Raw genomic sequence first — 24,706 nt, forward strand, 5'->3', positions numbered from 1 at the left:
TGAATGCATGTGCAATTTCTCCTTTTCATAATAAGCTGATTTTTTGGGTTTAAATTTTTTTTTTTTTTATTGCCCATCGGGCTAACTGCTTTTAGGAAACCCTTTTCCTCCGATGTTAGGTTTTTTTTAAGTGTTAATTCCAGTCCATGTCCATTTTTTATTTGTGGATATGATTTGTGACAGTTTTTCGGTATTTTTTTTAAATTTTACTTATACATGCAGTTATTATTGGTTTTTTTTGGAACATAGGGATTTTGAGCGCGATTGGCCATTTCCACTCTCCTTTAGGCGCTCCATTATAATAGCCTAGTAGCCATCCTTTGCGAGTGTAAGATCTGTGCAAAATTCATTTCCTTGTACAAGTTCCCTAGTTTGACTGGAACTTGAGCATCAAATAAGGCCTTTGAATGTGCAATTTTTTTTCTCCTTTTTAAAATTTTTTTTTCTATCTCCAGACGGTAGGGTTGTATGTGTTTATTGCAAGTATTCTGTGCATGTTGAATTTCTCCCTTTTTAATACATGTTCCTCCCACATTGTCATTTTTAATACTTTGTCCCCCTCCAGATGGTGGAATTTTCCCTTTTTACCTTGTCAGGCCCTTTCAGGGTTTCCCCCCTGTTCCTACGCCTGAGTCCTAGGGCCCCCCCCCCTTTTTCCTTTTTACTACTGCTACATTGGTGTATGTACATGTATGTGTGCTGAATTTGTCCATGTCTGACGTTTTCTGTGTGATAATGAACAAAATGTAGATGTTTTTATTTATAAATAAATGTAATGTCTTAATATTCTTATTGTATCACTGATGTGATTAACAATAAAGGTATTTCAATATATATCGTGTCTCTCCGTTAGTTAGTTAGTAACAAACGTTCCAGTGACAGCCTTGCATGGGTATATATCAACTCGTCCCTCAGGCCATGGCAAAGGGTATATCAACTCTATCAGGCCCTGGCCCTCTTTTGTTGCACTGTAATGGATCTCCACTGACCGCCTACAAATTTAATGCTGTCCTGGAAAAAAAGCCCTGGCTTTCTGGGGGAGGAGACTGAGAGTTGCATTATTGAGGTCACTCATTTCGCATTGGGGATGACACTACTGCATGCAAATTGGGTGTCCCACCAACTGACGTTCAACAAATTAAAATTCTTTATTTCATTTGACAGTCATGACCAAGTGAGTAATATTGCGCATTATAAAAACAGACCCTTAGCTTCCGAGATCATTTCGAGCTTGTTTTTTTAAATTTTAATCGAAGTCTATTCCGTTAATATAAATCCACATATCTAACTTGATTTACATGTATTAACGCTTTTTCATTATTTCCAATTCCAAATTACAACAAAACACGAGACATCACACCGGCTGTGCAGTCACATTCATTTCATTTAATACATACAATGTATTGCCATTATGTATGATTCGTATAAAAACCAATGGTTGAATTGACGATTGTCTACCTATTCATACGGAGGAGTGTTGATTAACAATCACAAATACTGCATTTCTGAATAAGAGAATCCATCAGCAAAACGTGTGCATAACGGTAAATCTGTGGGTACACTTTTTAGCCCAACAATCAAAGCGTGAAACGCTTCCAAACTTCGCTTGTTTTTAGTCAAGTTACAATAGATATTACGTCGAGCAAAATGTTGCAGGGAATTTTTTCTTCTTCAAAATACTGAACGCACAAAGTTAAATGCCGGATATACAAGTCAACTTCACAGAGTTTCGATTGAAAATTCAAACTGTATTTTTAAAGTTTTATTATTTTTCGGTTTTTTCCTTCTATTTTGGATATTTTAACGTTCTGAAAATACAACTTTTATTCTGGGTTGCTTTTGCGCCCATACAGCACAAAACGACACGCCCGAATTGGGGCCGCAAAAAAATCGAAATGTGTTAGGTAATATTCCAAAACTGAAAATGGGGTCACTACTCGACAAGCTTTGCTATTTAGAGACCCCCATCCACGTTATTGTGATCTTATGATTTTCTTGGCATATTTGTTTTGTATTATGTGGTAAATAAAGTAAGATTGATTGAGATTGATTGAATGGCCGTAGTTTTTGATCAATTTTCTCATTTCAAAACTTTTGCATTGCTACAAAAATGTTGGGCCATGAGTAAGAAATGCTTCAGAAACTTGCAAAAATCGGTTCATTTGGGATACACGTTGAGAAGGCAGATACTCAAAGGTTCGTGATGCATTCTCTATTATTTGCCGTTTCAAGCAAACTTTGCGCAGCGCATTTCTGAAATGGCCTCTTATTCCGTCAATAGACCAAAATAACAAAACTTGAAGCGGATAATTGTCACACCAAAACAACCAAAATACAGGCTAGACTAAATTGTGGAACAGCATTTTCATAGGAATTCTCGGTGGCTAGAATGACAACAAAAAACATTACGCGTTGTACACAAATGTTGCTACATTCAAAAGCTTTTTTGCCAAACTACCTATTTCAAAATTGCATACTCATTGTTACAAAATGCTATACCTTCCCATAATTGCTCCACAAACATCAATCTTGGGAAGACGATATATCGGTTATTCTTGAATCATACTTGAAGTTACAATACCAAAACTCAAAAAGTGTTTCTGAGAACACTTTGTGGTTTTAATGACCAACACGGCATACAAAAATACCCCACCAATTACCAAGCTATTTCAAAAATGAAATGAAATGCTGAACTTTTATAAAGGTATTGATATTATTGCATATATATGTAAGGTACAAAAAACCGTACTGGTATACAATATTGAATATTTTTTGGGAAAAAAAAATTGAGAAACAAGATTTGCTTTAACATTTTAGTGCACAACTTTTCCCTTAAATGTCATCTTTTACACAAAGTCTGCAGCATTTAAGTACATGTCCCCATTACAGTGCAGAGAAAAACATTTCGTTTTTGGTATGTGTAGTGGGTTCGAGGTTGCACTGAAATATTCATGCAGATAACAAGTGGGTAAATTCTAACACGGGAGTCTGTGACTAGACTAGTGAGTGTCTGGTACCAAGACGTTCACATGAAATGACTAAGTGATCAATTTTGAATTTAGACAGTGAATACAATACGGACCTAACTTCAAACTACTCATAACTTTGGTGACTGTGCCTTCAATTCATTCAATCCACTCACAGAGTGTTTAATACCGTAGCAACCTAAATGTAGCAACGATATTCCTAAGGAATAAAAGCATGAGTTATATATCAATCAGTACTAAGAATAGCTTTAAATTAAACATACATTTGATTCCTTTTTTTTACACTAATTCTATGTTATAGCAGAACAATACTTACAGTTTTCAGTGAAAGAAATGCAGTACTGCTCCACAGAAAGACGTACATTATATATGAATACCATGATTATTCATACAAATGAGTAAAAACAGATTGCAGTCGACTCTTGTTAATACAAACACTATTAATAAAAATTCTGGTTATAACAAACAAAATGTCTTGGTCCCGACTAAATTAATGTGCACAATGAATGTGACCATCGGTCCTCTTAATACAAAATTCTGATATAACTAACATTTTGGCTAGGTCCAGTTGCGTTTGTATTAACAGGAGTCGACTGTATCTATCAACCGATGAAAGAAATGAAGTTATAATCTAAACATTTAGATAAGCAATTCTAAACTACATAACAGGTTTCTTAAAATAGCCCCACAAATAATGCTTATCTATAAACTTTGTCAGGCAAGTGTTCTAGCTAATTCAAATAAAACAGAACCGATAAGCATTTTAAATAACACAGAGCACACTTAGCACACGAGTAGATTAAATACTGCAATCGTCTCAAAATTCTATAAGTAGCCAAAAATTCTCTTGTCGGCTTTTATAAATATCTGTACAATATGTATTGAGCTAAAAATATATAAGAATTCGTAAGATGACCACTTTGGATAAACTACGCCTTTCCTAGGCAAGTAGTAAATACAAACATATGGAGCGTGCAACATTTACACCATCAGGTAATAAGCTGCCTTTCCATGCAGTGTGTGTTTCAGTCCATTGCATATGCCTATGGGCTCCGTGCACAAGTACCCCCTCAACGGTAAGGAGGGGAGAGTTGGGGGAGAACAAAAGTAAGTCGCGCATACCTTGCATTATACACGTGCCAACCAGAATGTGTTTCATCCACGGGGCTCTCAAAACTGGTAAAAGAGCGCCCTCTCTTGTCTGCGCACAGAGCCAATATAGTTTAGGCCTAAATACAAAAACAGAGACACAAAAATGCACGCATGCAAAGGCAGCTTAAGCTTGCTTTAGATATCTTGAAAAGGAAACTTAAGATCCTCTTCGCACCAAGTCATTTCTCCTTTCATCACTGATTATGAATGAACTTGCACATAAACCACTTCATAAAAATTAGTTTATTCTAATTAATTGGTACGCAAAACCCCCCACTAACGATGAGCCTAATGTGGCATTGTTAACCTTACCTATAATAATACTTGTGACGGGCCACTTGTCATGAGTACATCAAGTTATCGGATGGTTTCCCAAATATTTCTGTGTCAGATATTAGTATGCTTGCTTAAATGTACATGAAACTGGGCAAAGAAGCCAAAATCCAAAATAACATTTCAACATCTTTCTTGAGCTACATATACTGCATGTGTAGTAAGTAACTAAGCAAAGTACAATTCACATGCTTAAGTACAGCTGCTGGCATGGCAAGCCGTGCATTTTGCTGTGCCATTTTGACCGTGTTTTTCATACAGAAATAAATTGCCCAGTCATTATAATGCAACAAAGAACATCAAATAGTAAGAGGCCCTTGACCAATCAGACTAGCTTTGTTCTGTTTACTGCTTCTTTTTCATTGGTCGATATTCAGAGAGCAGTTCATGAGCAACAGTAGCCAAGTAATAAAATAAGTAGAGTCTGTTGGTTGAACAGTGGATGACTTGTTAACCAGTTCATGCCGGAGGCCACGTATACACGCAAAGTTTTGCGCTATTCGCAACGAATGACGATAAACACGCAGCGAGCGAGGCCAGAAATATCTGTCAGCGACCCGCTCGCAGCGAGCAAGGCTGGAAATATGAGTGTGCTGCCCGAGGGTGATGGCTTCAACCCGCCTGGCTTGAGGTCGAATGAAAATAAATCCTGCGCCTCGTTCCGTTCTTGTCAAAATAATCCTGACGTGAACTGGTTAAACATCACAATAAGCGAGTGGATTCTACTAGTCAAATACTGAAGCTGATCTTTAAAAATTTGATTATTGTGTAAAATGTTAGATGTTATACTTTTATATCTGTGAGGTGCTACACAGTAATAAGCTTGTAGGCAGGAAAATAAATACTAACAAATTCAACTGTTGCTCAGTCGTAAGCACATATAAAACTGACCAATTGAGTCAATTAACTGCTGACCAATGTAACAAACAAGTAACAGACAAAATGTCCAACCCTTTGGTGCACAGGGAGGTCGCTTGTGACTGCCACAGAAATGTTACAATCTGTGCATCTAGGCCAAATAATTTGTGCACCAAAGGGTTTACATCCAAGCTTGGCGAGCTCACCTATGCGGCTCGGCTACTAATCACAGTCAGCTGGGATTTCCAACCCGGGGTGAAAAGTCACCTGAGTGTTACGATTCAGGCTGACTGCTGGGTAGAAGACGCCTGTCAGACCAGTGAATGCCACGGGTCCCTGCTTACAGTCGTTGATGTAGAATCTGAGCGTCTGCTTGTTCAGGTCCAGCAGGACGCCGACCACCGACCCCACGTCAATGCCGCCCTCGGTCCGGTCAGCGTGTGCGTTGTTGTGGATGAACCAGCTGCGATTGTTGTCCACGTACATGGACCAGGACTTGTCGTCCTTGCCCAGCATCATGTCCCTGGCCGTGTTGTAGCGCGCCACGCCAAAGGCCGGGTCGGGATGGTTGTCGTAACGGTCGATGGTGATCTCCCAGTAGTGGACGCCTTTGGAGAAGCCCACGTTGCCCAGCGCGATGCGCTCGTCGTAGGTGTTGCAGGTCAGCGTCATGTTGTCGTTGGTGAAGATGATGTCTGGGTGGGCAGTGCGTGGGTCAGGCTGAAACCAAGCCACTGAAATGCAGACAACAGAAAGGTCAGAGAGACGGAAATGGGATCTTGCCACTGAGTTTTGTGATAAACAGATGCATCATCAGAAGGTTGCGATGAGACAACTACAAAAGTGAATCTTAAGTTCAGAGAAAGCACATAAATTTATGTACACACATGTGTTCCAAGTTGTGAAATGTTTTCCAGAGTCGGCCTCTTGCACCAATGAGGTTCGTAAAGTGTGCTGGGGGGGGGGGGGGGGGGAAGGGTGACAAGCCCCTCTCTTTTTCAAAAATGTTCTTTCCAGAAAATTTCTGTGTATTTCAGTTTCTTTTGTTGGACAATGTCGGGCTTTGTGCCGCGTGCTCATTGCTTTAAATTAACAGCCATTTAGATTGGCAGAGTTGGGCCAAACCAAATGATTCACTGAAATAGAAGCGACTAAGTTGAAAGATTGACTGTTGTACTCATTCGGAATGACTCGAGAGTCCATGGGAAAATTCATTCATCAAGTTAGCCTATCTGCAACCAAAGTCCGTTTCTATTATTTGGTTTGGGGCAACTTTTCTGAAATGGGTATTATTCTTCCCCTATTCTTCCCTCCACGCTACTTTTGTGTTTAACTGGTTTATTGCCCCTTTTAGAATTGATAATGTTGAATGGTAACCAGTCAAATCACAAGTTGGTTTCTGTTTGTGTGCAAAAGCAACACACAATAAAACCCTTTTTCTGAGGCTTGCATTTTTTCTTTATTAAACATAGTACACGAATAAATAGGTCAAAATACCTTAGGATAAAGAATTTATTAACAAACATGGACAATATATCTTTATAAAATGCTCCATTAATAAGGAAATAGATATATGCTTGGCTGGTTTTAAACAAGAACGTTTAAAACTGGATAATTATCCGTGACCAGGCCCCTAGCCGGTTCTAACTGTACTTGTTTAATACTGGCCAAGCACAAACTTATTCCCATTTATAATTACCTTTCGGTCAAGAAGTCTAAACAAGTTGAACGTTGACAATTTTCCAACGATTCTGTTCTATAGTTTTACCCCTGGCCATTTCTATGGTATGTGCCTCACGCAAGGTAAAAACGTGCTAAAGATCTCCTTTTATGGAGACTGGCGTGCGCGGCGCGTACTGCATGAAGTGGCACAGAACGCAGCAGTGCAGGAATAGTGTTTAAAACCAGCCGGCGTTTTTATCAGCGGTTTAAATCCACCCATGTGATGTGATGGGCTCTCGATCAGCAGGAATGGGTAAACTGTCCTAGGTATTTATGAATGTCCATTTAAGACGTACAATGTATGATTCTCGTTAATACAAACTCTGTTAATACAAATTCTGATATAACAAACGTTTTGGCTGGGTCCGGTTAAGATTGTATTAATGTATTAATGATTTAATAACCACTCTACCTTCTGCTGTCTGTAGACAAATCCCCTCGCTGTAGTCTCCTTCTCCAGCGTGATTGTAAGCCTTGATTCGGGCATTGTAGGTAGTGTCAAAGTGGAGACCATCGACAGTGCACATTGTTTCTCTTCCATAATACACCTCCTGAAAGCGCACAGAGATACAGGCACAGACAGCTTAGCATTTGGGGAGTATAGAGAGTAAACTGGCCAACACCAGATGTACACCATCCACTTATGATAAGAAGACTCTTACATGCAGTTGTATTTGTGATTTCAAGTGTATTTATATCCAAACAAGTTTTTTTAAGGTCAAAACTTTCTCAAGGTCAAGACCCTTGTTTAATACTTCATCAATTTGTGCCTATAGTCTTCTCTGTACCTGACTCACTGGCTGACTGACTAACTGACTTAATACTCCGCGACTGAATGTCACTGACACATTGGCTGACTGAAAGTCGATATGTCACTTGTGAATTAAACTTGCGTAAGTCTCTCACTGAATGACTGTCGCACGCATATTAGACTGTTTCATGTCATGGCTATAAGTCAAGTCTCCATGCGAACGGTGATAGTGGATTTTTCGTTTCCATCCTGTTATCACTACAGCTTATTCTATGAAATTTTAGCCATTCTGAATCAATTCGGGCGTTTCACAATGCAGTGCGCCACCAAGAGTTTGCTATGGAGAGTCCATTTTTCAAGTTTATGGTCGTCAAAACATGGCCCATTTGCATGAGTGTCAGTAGACAACTTGAGCTAATTTGTTATAGATTGGGGCATAGTGTTCTTCCGCCTTACAAAAAAACACTGTATTGATAAAAATAAAAGAAAAGGACAAACATTTACTCGAATCATACGTTAACGAAACTACTGACCGGAAAAACTAACGATTTCAAATGTCCCGCGCTGCCAATTGTCGACCATTTCCCACAATGCATTGGGAAAAATGAACTCTCCGTGGCAAACTCTTGGTGGCGCACTGCATTGTGAATCGCCCGAATTGAGTAGCATTTTGTGCACTCTGGGACCAGCTTTACTAGGTTGCCTTGTTTTGTTAAAACAATATTTTGAAGACTTAAGGTCCTCACACCCATATGAAAACACACATATTCTTCCCAAATAAAAAGAACAAGTTAAAACAGTAGAACAGTGTACATGTATGTCCTTTGATTACAGCAATTATCGTTGAAGGATCAGCCTTATCTGTAAACGGCCTCATTGTCCACCTACAGTAAATATCTCTCTCCATGCAGTCACGAGTCAAGCTGCAACTTTCTAACAACTGGGACTCGAAGATGCATCGAAACATTATCGCACCACTCATCGCCGGAAAAACTCTCGAGTGCTTCTTCAGCGAACACAAACAGCCCAATAAATTGCCACTTTCAAGGGCCCGTTATCAATCCAGAATGTACCATCAACCAGTAGTCTCTGTCAAGTTGTTTTGTTCTCCTTGATGATTGCGTCACATTAAGCCTTTGGAAACGCTTTATCATGCCGGCCTTTCACCTGTTCTGTGAGAGCCGATGTTTAGTTGGCATGAAATGGAAATCACATTTCTCTTCATTAAACTTTGTACCTCGGATATGAACGCCATCCGTTCAGTCTAATTTGGCAATTTTGTTGCCTTGTTCATATAATGCAACTCATAAACACATCAAATACGCTAACAAACAGGTTTGCATGTAGACGGTGGAGAGGGCAAGAAACACAAACAGTCAAGCACCCCACCCCCCCACCCCCCCAAAAAGGGCAAATGGCAGACTTTACCAACTGTATATGATTGATTAAAATAACATTGTTATATGAATCCATATTTATGATTAATAAATTTTTAACAGGAAAATATACCAGGAGAGCCTTTTTAGGGTTTAGATAGATGTCAAGGTTGGGGCAAAAAGCGATTTTAAAACAACATCGATCATCAACAGTTCTGAGTGGGTCTTTAGTATTTAAAGCTTAGAACTATACGTTTTTAAGAGGTGAGAAATTACAGTAAATTTCAAAGGGCTGGGGTGGGAGGGGAGGGGTGGGGGTTGGGGAGCATGTGTAAAGGGTAATGGCACAAACAAAGGGTCCACGATTGACTGAAAGACCACGATTGAAAATCGTGTACAAAACCAATGAGAGCTATACTAAAAATTTGAGTACAAACAAAGGAATGTGGATTAGGGACAATAGGGAGTCCACGATTGCCGGTGTTCACACACGTCTGTGGTTGGGTGAGGGTCTGGGGGGGGGGGGGGGTTAATTCCCCCGAAATCCCCTCCCCCACTCCTGCCCATCCAAAAAAAAAATAAAAAAATTGTTATAAGCATTCTGCTGTACAACCAGTGCCATTAATTTGGATATCAAGTGAATTCGTCAGCAACGTCTACCTACCCTGAACTCGCCATTGTTTCCGTCATCAAGTTCCAGCACATAGCCTTCCACCCAGCTGGATGGGTGTGGCTGCCAGGCTAGCGTCACGCTGTTGTTCTCGGCGCTGCAGTTTTCCGTGATGATGATTGGTGGATCAGGCACTATGGACAGACAATCACCAATCAAATAATCACTGAATCAAACAATACTATAAATCGTCGCGTCCGTGCAACAAAGTTGTATCTCACTTAAAATGACCCGGATGTACACACAAAGTCAATGGACGTCAAGATACGACCTTGTTGCACGGAGCGTATTCGCGCGAGATACGTCTTTGTTGCAGAATGGAGTTACGACCTTGTTGCACTGACGCGAAGAAATATCAACACCGTTTGTAAAAGAATAACGATGCTCATCATTGAATGACTGCAATACACTGATCCACTGGGCCTCATGCCCTCTGTGCACACAGGCAGCAAAACGTGTGCCCCTCCAATGCCACAATATATGTTCCAACCCTGCACGTAATAGGCACGTACGCATACGTCAGACTTTTGTGCACCCATGTAGGACACTAATCATGCCAGTCATTGGTCAGAACACAATGAAGCATGGCTGAATGGAATCAGTCTATTGTGAAAGTAAGTTGTCAAATTGTTTTATGTAAATATTTCAAGCATATCATATTTCAAGTTACAAAATCTAGGGTTAAATACCAGTAGTATATGTATAAATGAAAGCTAATAGCTATTCAATAATAAGGGAATGAATGTGTCCTTGGCCAGTTTTAAACACTAAGTTTTAAGACCGGTTGGAGTCTGGATGCTGATAATGACCCGAGCCCAATGCTAAAAAGAAATCAAACATTTACGGTCCAAAAGTCAAAACAAGTCAAAAATTATAAATTTCCAAAGATTTTGTTCGAAAATTTTACTTCATGTTTTTCGAAACACCTTTCTAGCTATGCTATGGCCTGCTTGCGAGTAGTCGTAAACAACTATGGAGGTTGGTGCCCACGTTGATGTGGCGTCAAATGCAGCTGTGCCAGTGTAGTGTAAATTTAGGACTATGAAATACTGACTCACTAGTAGTATTGCACATTCTTACGTGAGGATTATGAACGTTCAACCCATAAAACGGTACTGGCACCGGATTTCATAGGAGTCCAAATTTCATGTGACACAGGAAAAGTGTTCAAAGCCAGCAAGCCGGTCTTTATCAACCATTTAAAACTGGTTATGTGATGGGCTCTCGACCAATAGGAATGGGTAACCTGTCTTAGGTATTTATGACTAAAGGATATAACTGTGACCTGTCTATTTGTGAATGCAACAAAAGTGACAACTGACCCTAACCCCCGGGCTGTGTGAATAATTACATCGAGTGTCAGTAAAATTTTCATAAGAAATAAAAATCACTGGAACCACAATTCCCTTCATTACACTGGAATTCTGCAGTATTGTGTTTTACTAAAGACTGCAGTCGTGAACATCCCTGATTGAAGATTGAACAAATGATGTTGCGGAAAGAAATTGATTCTGCTTTTATTTTGCGGACGTTTACTAATGGTGCAATCTACTTATGATGCATGTCGGCTGTCTAGAGTTTAATCAAATGTTTTCCGTCATCATCATCATCTACTTCCTTCCCTCCGTTAAACATTTACCTTTCATCTCTTTGAAACTGAGGCGCTCGATGGCTCTGAGCACCGGCCCGCTGTCCAGAGTCAAATCAAACTCGGCATCCACTCGATGCTCCAAGATCATCTCCTTCTTCCAGGAGACCTCGGTGTGACGGACGCGGTTGATCAAAGCACCAGAGACCTAGACGGGAGATTGTGGGAAAACCAAATCACGAACGGGAAATTAATTTTGGATGGGGGATAGAAGTGTAATGATGGAGAGTGTTTGACTGTAAAGTTCTGAGTTCTGTTTGCCTATGCAAGAGTCTAAAAAGAAAGATTTCAAGTTTATTACAGCCACATGAAAGCATTTTTCAAAACTATGTTTGAACAGTTGCAGGTACATGTACTTGAGTGGCAGAGTTATTATGTAGTATCACCGTGATACTATTACTTTAGAAGAAATGGTGTGTGTGTGTGTGGGTGGGCCGTCACTGCGTTATGGAGAAGTTTTTTGTAGCTAGAGAAATGTTTACGCTTTCAACGAAATTTTTTTTTGGAGTGTCATGGCCTAGCGGTTAAGAGCACCGGACTCATGCTCTGGTGTTTCAGAGGCAACAGTGGCGTGGGTTCGAGCCCGGGCCCAGACACTTGTGCCCTTAAGCAAGGCACTTAACCATTATTGCTTCGTCCTTCGGATGGGACGTTAAGCCGGATGTCCCGTGTAAGGCCTAACGCACGTAAAAGAACCCAGTAACACTTATCGCTAAGAGAAGGGGTTTGCCTCGGTGTTTCTGGCCTCCTAGTTATACTCCCTTGTGGAAGTCCTTAGGAGAAGAACCAACCAAGTACCGAGTAATGGGGACTTTCTGCTGTCCCCAGTGTCTTCGGTCCCCATAGTACCATGGGACAACTCGTGTGTAGTCCCTACGGAACAAGTATTTGAGGGCGGGCTGTCGCCATGTTATGGAGAAGTTTTTTTTACTGTTAGGGAAATTAAGACCGAGTTATAGGGACTTTCTGCTGTCCTCAAAGTGTCTTCAGCCCCCATAACACGTGGCAACACGTATGTAGTCCCAACAGTTACGGAACAAAAATGTGTGTGTGTTCACTAATTGTTCATTAGTTGCTCAACCACAAAGCAGGTGCTATTTTTATTTTGAGGAGGGGGGGGGGGGCATGACGGGGAGGGTTAAGGAGACAAACATTTCTTGTGGAGCATATTAAGTCTTTTGTTTTCATTAAAATACTGTTTTGTTTCAAAGTTTGTTTCTCAAGGAAATGCAAGTGTTTAGTTAGGTGTAGGGAAAGTTGGGTGTCAGCAACTATAAATGTTGCTGTTAATTAGGTTTTTTCTACCTCCTCCAGTCTATCACTCATACCATTTTATTCAATTATTTGATTCAAATATGTGATACGATAACCTACATGAGTCGTTTGTCTGACCCTGGTCAAAAGATTTTTTTTATTACAGCTTTGAAAAGAGCATAATCTCAGCATTACTGCTGTGAAAACCGCATGCTGATACCATCTTTAGTTCAAAAATTATGGAAGTTGGAACACCAAGAGATGTGATGAAGTGATGTGATGAAGTGGCCCTATTTTGGCCTGTATCTCCAAATGAAAATTCCCCGACAAACGACTCATTTAGCTTGATCGCATCACATATATACATGTACATTGTAATATAGAAACTCTTCTATGTTTGTACCTGATGTTAAATTTCATTTGTGAGCATGTAAGGTATACATGTATGTACAATGTAGTTGCATGCTCGGGCGCTAGCACCATCACCACGGTAACCACAATGATAAATCCTCCAAGAACATATGACTCTGCCTATTACCATGTTACAATATCTCAATATTTCCTTTCATATGGACTGAAATTGAAGCAAGTGGGGTAATGAGAATTCAACAATGATTTATCCCTGAATGCTCATATGAGTCATCAGCCTCCATTTCAAACATGCCCTGAGGGGAAACATAAAACCACCAGGATTTTGGATTTAATAATTTCATCCCACGAAGAATCTCATTTGATCATCCAGGGGGCTTTGCGGGATACATGTTCTTCGTCCCTTTTTATTTTGTACAATGGGTCTGAGCTGAATGTGTTTATGAAACATTGAAATGGTGCATTGGGGCTCTGGTACATGTAGTTAAGGCGACAAAACTGACATGGTTTCAGTGCATACTAGCATTCTAGAGCCCTTCGTCACTATTTTGGATCATTTCTTTATATTTAATTTTCAACAAGTTTCTTCAGGCTTCCAGTACCACAGAAACACAAAAAATACCAGAGAACATTTAAATCATTCAAAGGTAAAATCTGAGATGTTTCTGAATCTGTGTTTATGAAAGTGAGTTGAAAGTCAATGTACTACAAGGTAATAATATGGAAGCAGTTTTGAGATTTAAAATGTAGCTACTTAATTTGGGCGATTCGCAATGCAGTGTGCCAAGAGTTTGCCACGGAGAGTTCACTTTTCCCAGTGCATTGTGGGAGATGGTCGACAAATTCGCAGCGCGGGACATTTGAAATCGTTCGTTGTTCCGGTCAGTACTTTCGTAAGCGTATGATTCGAGTATCTGTATGCCCTTTTCTTTTATTTTTTATCAATACAGTGTTTTTTGTAAGGCGGCAGAACACTATGCCCCAATCTATAACAAATTAGCTCAAGTTGTCTACTGACACTCATTCAAATGGGTCATGTTTTGTCGACCGTCAACTTGAAAAATGGACTTTCCATGGCAAACTCTTGGTGCCGCACTGCATTGTGAAAATTGTTTGATATTTTGGGAGGCGTTTGGGGTTGGGGGCTTTGGGAAATTGTCACAAATCAAAGGACAGGTTTCACTTCTCGAGTACCAGAGAGACTGTGTAAGATATCAGATGAAGATGTACACAAAAGCTAGCTCTTTTCAATCAAGTTTAATGACAACACCTCCACCCCCTCCTCCCCCCCCCAAAAAAAAGAAATCACTTCTGCTACTCCGATCTCCCTTTTTCCCCGAGTCACAATAGAAAAAAGTCACGCGCTGAATTATTTTTTTGGAAACCGTTCACCAGTGAGAAACATAATCAGCCTCGTCAGTCATTCACCCGTTTGTCTCCGATATCCTGAGAAAAGTGTGATCGTTGTGGAACTCCCATAGCTATTTGAAGATGTTGGTTTGAACGCCGAAATCAATCGCAATCACGGAGTGCATTCTTGCTGTTGTAAGTTCCCTAGGGCTGGCAGCGATTGCACAGTGTCTGCTTGCAATGTCGTTGGCCCAGTTTTCTATTAATAACCCCTCAACAACCCCCAAAAGTCTATAACATCAGGGGAAATTACCGTCGGCATGATTATCATGCTTTAGGGTTATTCTGTGGCAAATCACCCGGAGGCTGTTGGGTGTAGAACTGAGATTTTAGGTTAAAGATATAGTCCATCATTTGTAATTTGTGCATTTTGTTCGTTTGAAGCAACAAAAGTGTTCAAAATCTAATGAAGGATACTGAACAACTAACCTGATGAAGTTTCAGCTCAGCTTCAGCTGTATATTCTGAGAAAAACAGCATTCTAGGATCTCAATTTCAAATCAAAAGTTGCTGAATCATGTTTTGAATTGTTTTGAATTGCCGTTATACGCGATGTCGCGCACTGATCCGACAAATTATAGCAACCGCGCGCGCCGCGCCTGTGCGTCGTGCCAATGCTTGCGCGCGCTGCGCCGAATAACAAAACGGTGCATTTTTTTTTAAGATGCACCGTTGGAAAGGCAGTCTTTCGTTGATTACTTCAAAATGATAGCTTGCCTGAAAGATTAATTTCACAGGGAGTTTAGTCCACATACTATCTTTCAACCAAGTATGTTTTTCAACAATAATAAGCCAGTTACTTTTTCGGATGGCTGCACATGATGGACTATAGCTTTAAGCTTCAAAATACTAATGAACTCATGACAAATTTGAGACTGCACGTTGTTTCTGAGATGAGGCCTGTTCAAACGATGCATCTCATGTTAAGAATACACTCAGCGGTCTATATTTCAACACGGTTGTTCTTAATGGTTTCAAATGTCTAACTCGGTACTTTTTTTCCAAATAATTTGAATTGGCATAACTCTGGATCACTAGTCTGACAAGGGTGTGAGTTGTGCAACTGCATTGTAAAAAAAAGTGGGTTTGCATGTTTTAGGGAGATGTGATATGACTGGCCTCTACACTAACAAGACTGGTTGCAACCATAGAGCTATATTAAATTACTAGAGCGCTAACTTCTCACTCCCCCGCGGAGACACTTTGAAGCTGTCCTGAGCACAGGTGTTTTGAATTCATGTGTGTGTTTGTAGAACATAATGACATTAGATGGAATGAATTTTGAATAATGTACTCTAAATGCAACGTGCAAGTACAATGCAGGCGTTTGCTTTGTTTGCACAGAGCAAAATGAACGCTCATTTTTAATGATTGTGCATTTTGGTTTTGGGCATATCGGCTTCGATAGCACTCTGGCATAGAATACAAATGCAGATTTGCAAATAGCCATGCTAAAGTCATGGTAAATTTCAACTTTTCCATAACTTTGTGCACAAACACTCTCACGTATTGCGCATGTGCAACTATGCCCGATTTAGAGGCACAAGTAAGCGCGGGGAGAGTAATTGAACACGCTTTATGGTGTGACCCAAGATGGCTGACAGATGCTTCAATGCATTGGCATTAAGCCAGTCCATTTAGTATAGAGCTTAGTATTAAAATAATGAATGCTTGTAAGTGCAATGGTAAGTATTATTTCAGATGGAATGTTCCATTCCACTTGGCTTCACCTGGTGGAATGGAACATTCCATCTGTCAACTAATGAAATTATTCTTTCAATTGCACAAATGTGAAACATTCATTATTTGCTTTATATAGAACACCTGAATAAATCCTCGTCATCTGACTGGTCAGAGCCACCAAACGTGAGACCGTGCAATGGAACTTCTGTTTACCGTGGAACAGAACTTCTAGCAGTGTAGCCGGGCCATGGGTTGGGACGAATAATTCAATAACACATTGTGATCAACGAACCACCAATCAGATGACGCGGATTTAGTCAGGCGTTGTATAATGGGTGCCATTCAGAAATTGTAATGTAACGTAATATAAATGTAATGTAATAGAAATGTAACTGTTCATATGTTATAAATTGTAGTAATGCTATTTAGTGTAACTTTTCATTATAACATAAATAACAGTAATGCAACAGTAATATGTGACCTGTTCTGTCAAAAGCAGACGCTTCTGGGCAGAGGTTGAAATTGAGATAGGGCCAAAAAACGCTGTGGGGGTGATTTTTTTTCCATTTTCTAATTTTTGCATATTTGTAATCCTGAGCATGTCTAAAATATACTATAAAAGTTTGAAACCCTAATTTGATCTCTAATTATAGTATTTTTGATGATTTCTTAAGGTATATCAATTAAAGAAATAACTGTTTTGTGAAGTTTGTGGCCATTTTCTCTGTTTTCTACTTTTCAACACAATGAACTTCAAAATAGCATAACTTGGCGCAGGAATGACCGGTTTCAAAAAATAAACCACCTATTAAAAGGAAACAGAACATATTTTAACAATATGCAAAAATCTCAATTTTGACCTCATGCCCAGAAAAGTCTGATTTTGAGAGAACAGGTCACATATGTTTGGTGTGTACGAGGTATTTAGGGTTAAACATCAAATAGTACTCAAGTTTTGTTGCCTTGTGTAATGAAATTGTAATGTAATGTAATATAAATGTAATGTAATAGAAATGTAACTGTTCATATGTTATGTATTATAGTAATGCTATTTAGTGTAACTTTTCATTATAACATAAATAACAGTAATGCAACAGTAATATAATCTTAGTCGTAAAGCGCATGGAGATGTTAATGTAATGTGCTCTATAAGTGTAAATTATTATTATTGTTAGAGAGGTTTCGCATGCAAACGGATACGTTTAGTGTGACGGATACGTCATCAATTAAGACGTCATACGCCACTCACTATCCGCTAAACGTGCAGACGACACGCATATCTCGCTCGCTACACGTAAGTAAAAAACGGATACGGATAGCTAGTTGTGAACAGCGCCCTCGCATTTGGACCACCCATTTACCATAAGGAAGGCAGCAGGATCCTGCTCCTTCATGACTTCTATGGCATACTCCAGCAGGCCGGTCGTCTGCTTCAGCTTGCAGCTGCACTGCCCGATGTGATTCTTGATCATCTTGGTCTTAAACTCGCGCTCCCTCTGGACCTGAATGAGACGAGATAAATCTGGTCAATGGCCGAACAGTATCTGATACAATGGTGCAGCCTGGCTGCCTTTCAATGTACGTAAGTGCATTGTCTGTGAGGCGATGGAACGATAAAACAGCTCCATGGTGAGATACTAGATGCAAGTACTGCAGAGGGCCCCCCCCCCACATTTAAATGCTCAACTCCAAAACCAAATAGCAGTTATTGCTCTTGCTTTTGGCCCATTTGGGGGGTCTTTTTTTTAACAATTTGAATGTCAAGCTCTTACATATAATTATTTTACCCAAGGAAAGGCTGCTAAATATTTTCACAAATGCCAAAAAAAACCCTTAAAGTGCATGTTAATGCAACTCTCACGAGAGAATGGAGATACTGCAAAATACACGTACTGAACAAAATACAAAAGTGACCAAATTCAATGGATTATCCAAAGATTTCAATCTTTCATGCATTCAAATTATACCACTAAAAAGGAAACAACAAAAACAACCAAAAAATAAAAAATAAAATAAAACCCAAATTTTCAACAAACATACACATTTTCAACAAAAAAAATTCATTACAGCAAGTTAAAGAAAAGAAAGGCTCAAATAAATTGAGACATTTCCTTTAAATTTTCGAACAGGTTTTTCTGATTGAACTGAAAAAATACACACATTTGTTCCTGAAACCTAAACATAAAAGTTTAAAATTATGGAAAGGGGTGTTTACCTAATTTGGGAACAGTCAATGCGCAAACAATCATTATCAAAACAGAAAGAGAGAAAATTATAAACACACACATGCGTACAAATGTCGGTACAGCATTCACATGCAATATTCACCAAACCGAAATCAGTAGACAATCACAAATGAGATACATGTATGTAAAACCTAGTTCTGTTTATTTCCACCATTAGGCCAAAAAAAAAAATAAGTCGGTCTCTGGTCAGCGCGCGCGTCGATTTTAATCATGCGCGTCGATCTTTTTTTTTTTCCAAAATGTTCCGCGGTAGCTCCAACAGCGCCCTCTATTTCCGCATCTGCTCAATTTGTTTTTACCAAAGAGCACCAAAAAATGGGAAATTGCACAAAGGCAAATGATCGAAAGCACCAAGGCAAATTATGGAGGACACCAATGTACACGAGGACACCAAAAAAGCAAAATAGTACCCCACCTTGTCTGTACAATCCAAGCTTGAAGAAAAAAAAAAAGCAAAAAAAAAAAAAAAAAAAGCCGCGTGGCCGCGTCAATTCCGGAACTTTGGTCTGACCAGAGACCGAATATTTTTTTTTTTTGGGCTTATTAGTAATTCCTCCTTTTTCCATATTCATAAAAATGTATGTTTTTATCAACATAATTAATTAATTTCCCTTTGATCTTGAAAGAAAAAAAAGTGCATGATGTTTCATGAAATAATAATCTAATCAAATCAAATCAAAAAATTGAATTTCCTAATTTTTTATTGACAACTAGTGGACTTGATAAGCACTCACAACAGTCATTTAAATAGCGGTACATTGTATATCAAATATTACGGGAATCCAAAAAGTTAAAAAAAGAAGTAATTTTGGAAGAAATAGGCAATTGCACCAATATGAAAGAAAATGAATTAACCCCAAAGTTTCATTCTTTTTGGCATTTGCACACCATCATCTCACCGACCCAGGTAGAAATCAGTGCCAGTCCACCCCGGGTCATCAACAAGGCATACTAGGTTCACTTTTACAGGTACATCGCCTTCACACATTGTACACGGTTCAGTTGTCGATTTTTTGGTTTTCTACCTGGGTAGAGCATCTTAACCCTGGTCCCAACCAGGGTTGGATTTTACCCATGAGGCACACTTGACCCCAGTAGAAGCAGTGTTGGATTCTTGCTAGTGTGAAAGGGGATGCCAAAAACTTGGGGTTCGACACAGGTCCAACACGGAGGTTTAGTTTGAAAGGCCCTTAGATGAAACCTTTGTACCGGTGCATGTAAATTCTCGATCATGAAGAGCAACATACCATTTCCCCCCTTCTCCCTTATTGCATCCGTGTTCCCCTAGCACAGTTGACAGTGACTCCAATCCAATCAATATCCCATGAATCATTCCTTAGATTGATCAGACAAACACTCCAATCAGACACTGGAATGTTTTTCCAACCGATTGTTAGTAATTTGAGGCACTGGCCCAGTAAATATGAAGCAAGGCCCACAGTAGGCCTACATACTGACAATACAACAATAAATCTAGGGCAGTAGGCTGGTCACAATCACAGTGTCTAGAGTTTCAATTAACAATGCAATAGTGCAAAGCCTTCAGTCATTGATTGCCAATGATGGCACTCTTAATTCTTATCCAAACAAGAGCCCCCACTTCAGATATTAAAGTGCAGGGCATCCTTTGTTTTCACCATCGCTGTACTAATATGGCTTCCAGATATTCCCATGGGATACCCAGCAGGAACATTGTCAAGGTATTTCGTCCTCCCCCGCCCCCATCATCGACGTGTTGAGGCAACAGCGCGGGGGACTTAATTACTGTGCGTTGGGACGCAGTCGCGATGAAACTTATCAAGCACGCTCGTCACTTAATATTGAGCAAATATATTTGTTCGGATGGCTTGTGACGCTGAATGTTGAGCAACATTGAATTTCGATTGACGAACACCGTGGGATAGTATCACAGGCAGGGACGCGAGGGATATTAAGGCTTGAAGCGACCACATTTTCTGAAGTACCGGTACGGCTTGAAGCTGTTGCACTTTGAAATGAAGATATTGGTGCCAATGCGAGTGCACAAATAAAGGTCAATGCTCTCATTTTTGGAAACCACTTACCTGTAGAAAGATAAATTGTTTGGAAGAGAAAGCCTGGCCTAAGTTCTTTTGGACTGCAGGGTTGCAGCCTTTAAATTGGAAAATGAATTTCATATCTGAATGCAATTATTTTTTGTTGTTGAAAACTTCTAATTCATTCCCAGCACCATAGAGAGAGAGAGAGAGAGAGAGAGCAACTGAATACAAGAATTGCCGTTGATATCATTTAAAATGTTCTTTTTTTGTGACAGAAAACTCTAGATCAAGTTTTATTCTTAGTTCACTTTCTGTTTCACATCCACTTTCCTTTTCTTCATATTTCATAATAAATGTCATCTACAAAATGAAGTCAATATAAAATTACTCAACCAAAACATACATGTATAATAATGGCCAAAATTGATTTTGGTTTTCATACCTGTAAATCTCAGCTATTTTAATTTCAGAAAATCATGACCACTGGCCATCTGACCAGCTAAAAACCACGAGGCACCAGGAGTCCCATTGCCAAGTCCAATTACTTGGAATTTTGACGGCATTCCAGTTTAAACCTGATCGCCACAAATCAAAAATTATTATTTTTCCTTAGCCAAGAAGTCTCGTTTAAGACAACAGCCTCAAGTCAAATCGTGTGGTCGGCCTCTGAATTATTCTCTCACCGAGAGTCTTAAATTTGTCTCGACTACCCAGACAGGAGTCTCCATAAGATAAATACTGCTATAGCTCTCCCAATACCATAGCCGCAAGGGTTTATTGTTTGGCATACACTGTACATTTGCTCAATGAGTTTACCAAGGATTTCCAGAGAAAATACACCTTTTTGCAGCCGCACACGCCAGAAAATCTAAAAAAACACGTTCCCATGTTTGCATTTCATGAATACATTCGGCAACGCCTCTGATCGCAACTAACTTATACTTTTGTCTAGAAAATAACATTTAATTAATACATGTTACAAAAGAAACTAATTTCCTCTTTTTCTTTTTTGGCAATTTGACTTTTTTTTGCCAATGAGGCAAATTTTCTTTGTGGAGATTTAAAAAAAAAAGTTTTTCACATCGATGTTTGCAATTTGCAGTTTTGTGAAGAAAAACACAAAAACACAAAAAACAACATAAAGGTTTGAATGCTCCTCCAGCTCAGAACAACAACACTAGGTGCTTGTTGCCACATGCAAATACCACACCGTATTAAAGTACACTGCTGTTACATGTACCTTTTAGCCTACATGACTAATTGTCTCTCGGGGGGGGGGGGGGGGGGAAGTGAGTCTGCTCGAAGGGATAGGGCTTGCTGCATCCTCTGATGTTATGAATAATATTAGACCATTATTGCTGTGACTTTTCACAGATACCCACATGTACATGCATTATTGCTGATGTTATCTGGAAAAGGGATTCTTATCTGCCTTGCTAGCTGGGGGGTAGAGAGTGATGTCCTGGGAAGCAGATACAAAATAAAAGGAGGAAGGCGGCGTGGATGCTGCTAGCTGTAGTACAGGTGCATGAACAAGGACAGATATGTTGGAGCTAATGCATGACTCTGTGATCAATGCATTCAATTATGCACGAGCCTCGATGCTTTCATCATTTTTATCCGATTTTAATTATCGCCAGATCAGTGGGCAGACTGAACTTTTGTTGTGCAGATTGTCTGTGTGTGCTTGAATATATGCAGCAGATCGCACAATTCAAAATCCCCAATGGCGTAGAGAAATACCGTACAAGACCCTGACTTGTGAATGATTTTTACCATGAGTGGAGATTTGTGTTCATGCAGTGATCATTTGGGCCGGGAATACATACAGTGGAACGTCGCAATAACGAACATCGCGAGATCCACAGAAATTGTTCATAATAGCGATCATTCAGTATAGCGATTTTGAGCCGATACTTACCAGCTTGTGGTTTTTCACACATTAGTGGCGCCCTCTTTTTACCATTGTTATAGTGTAGTGGCATTTAAAAACCATGCGCTGATGGGCCAAACTCATCCATTCATCTTTTCAATTCCGTAAGCAGAACTTCACCCTGTACACCTTGGTAGTTACTGAAAGACGACTTTGACTCTTTTTTTTGTAATTCCATAATTTTTGAGCTTACACAGGTGGCTTTTCCTTTCTGTTCCTTGGGGAAGTATTAGCCAGTTGTCGCTCTTCTGTTGACATTTTTCAACAACAAAGTTCGGTACGTTATACACAAAAATTGGGAGCCAAGGATGATGTTTGGTATAGCCGAATGTTTGGTACAGCAGTGTTCGGTATAGTGACCTTCCACTGTATCCCCAACTGAATCTACGTCCCCTGTACTTCGGGTACATGTACATCTAAAACATCTGCCTTTGGTTGCAAGTTGTTTTCGTTTTAATGTTCATGTATTTAAAAAACTAACTACACCATCCCAAAATATAACGCCTTGTTTTGTAGTATTTTGATGCATTCGGGGTGTTGTACATGTACATGTACAGTCCAGTGGCTTTATGTTTTTAAATTTGTCCCAATTTTGTTCAGTTACAATTCTGGAAAAAGCAGGAGGGATCGTATTAAAGAATCGCAGCTAAGAAATTCACAGAAGCGAGGGATGATTTAAAGGTAGAGTATATCATTTGTCATTTGTGCATTTTTTTTCATTTGAAGCAACAAAAGTGCTCAAAATCTAAAGAAGCCTCTAAGAAGGGTGCTCAACAATTAACTTGATGAAGTTTTAGCTCAGTGAATGCGGTATATTCCGAGAAAACAATATTGTAGTATCTCAGTTTCAATTAAAAAAGTTGCTGAGTCATGTTTTGAATTGCCCCCGAAATCAGTGTTTGGGACACGTTCTCATTAGTCAATTGCAGCTATGCGACGTCACACACTGAACTGACAAATTATAGCAACTGCACGTGCATGTGTGCATCATGTCACGCTTGCACGCACCCATTCACTGCTCATCTTTGGAAATGACCTTCTTTTATTGTTTTCTTCAAAATGACAGCATGCCAGAAAGAATAATTTCACAGGGAGTTTAGTGCCATTACTATCTTTCAACCAAGTATGCTTTTCAACAATAATTTTGTCAGTTACTTTTTGGATAGCTGCAAATGATATACTCTACCTTTAACTAAGCTGGGATTATTATGTTTTCTACACCAGGTCACCCAAAAGCAGTGGTAATTTGTGTGAGAGAACCAAACTTCCAATGAGTGCAGCACACATCAGTTTTGCCAACCTGCACTTGGCTTTGTTGTCTTGCCGTCTCCGGTTCCGTCCACATCTCAGCTTGTATTACCTGCTGAGGTGTTTGGACCATGTTTTGACAGGCAGCCTGTCAGCGGGGCTGGAGATTTTCCCAGAGATTAGGGTCTAAAGGAACTGACATCAGACTAGTGGACAGGTGACTGTCAGGCAATCGAAGGCTGGGGAGCCAGTCACATGACTCTGTGAGAAGGGTCGACCTGCCAGGCAATGCAACCTGTTCAACACTGGGATATTAAACCTGCCAGCGAACACTGATCTTGCACCATTACTACCCAATTTCACACCATTACTACCAATTTCACACCACTGCCGTACGTTTCATTTGCATTGCAAACAAATGGTACGGACCAACAAATTCCAGTAACAGAGCAGATCTTTCTGGACAACTGATTTACTTTTCATCGCCCATGTCTCAAAGAATCATTGTACAATAATAATACATGGATGTCAGTACACGTTGAAGTCAAATGCTTTGCAATGGATACTAGAATGAGGTTAATATTATGTGGTTTCTTCTTCAGCTCTCTCCCGAGTATTCTGTCCCATGTCTAGAAAACAGAAACCCCCAAATCTATCAGAATCAACCTCATTTTAGTAGACATGTACACAGCCCATTTTTGGGGGGTCAGGTTTCAACTTGTGAAAGGCCTGCCTATAATTGCTGTCTGCCACTGATACCCATTCAGACTTTCACAGATAAGACAGTCAAAAGCTTGTGTTCCTGAAGATTATATTGCCCGAGTCAAACATACATGTAATACATCGTTAACGGAATGATCTGATACACCGTGCCCTCTGGAGACGTGCACACAATAGGGAAGAAAAAGATTGTATACATGTACGTCTCCACAGGGCAATTTCTATAGATGAATACCGTCTCCACAAGGTTTTCACGAAATAGATATATGGATTTTACTCAAAAACTAGGAATTTCCAAGGTGGGTTGATTTGTCGCAAATGGAAGAGT

General features: G+C 39.7%; 1 protein-coding gene across 2 annotated transcripts in view; it reads right to left on the reverse strand.

The window, feature by feature from the left end:
- Positions 1 to 1,366: 1,366 nt before the first annotated feature.
- Positions 1,367 to 24,706, reverse strand: part of LOC119742601 (E3 ubiquitin-protein ligase TRIM9-like) — a 60,894-nt gene continuing 37,554 nt past the window's right edge. For both annotated transcript variants that reach the window (XM_038218714.1, XM_038218715.1), the window contains 5 exons: positions 17,575 to 17,715; positions 11,489 to 11,645; positions 9,844 to 9,983; positions 7,465 to 7,603; positions 1,367 to 6,064 (listed from right to left, as the gene is read on the reverse strand). In XM_038218714.1, the coding sequence (XP_038074642.1) occupies positions 5,553 to 6,064; positions 7,465 to 7,603; positions 9,844 to 9,983; positions 11,489 to 11,645; positions 17,575 to 17,715 (1,089 nt within the window). In that variant the 3' untranslated portion in view covers positions 1,367 to 5,552. The remainder of the gene's footprint in view (positions 6,065 to 7,464; positions 7,604 to 9,843; positions 9,984 to 11,488; positions 11,646 to 17,574; positions 17,716 to 24,706) is intronic.

This window comes from Patiria miniata, unplaced genomic scaffold (genome assembly GCF_015706575.1).
Source record: "Patiria miniata isolate m_02_andy unplaced genomic scaffold, ASM1570657v1 HiC_scaffold_6, whole genome shotgun sequence".
NCBI classification, from domain to species: Eukaryota; Metazoa; Echinodermata; class Asteroidea; order Valvatida; family Asterinidae; genus Patiria; species Patiria miniata.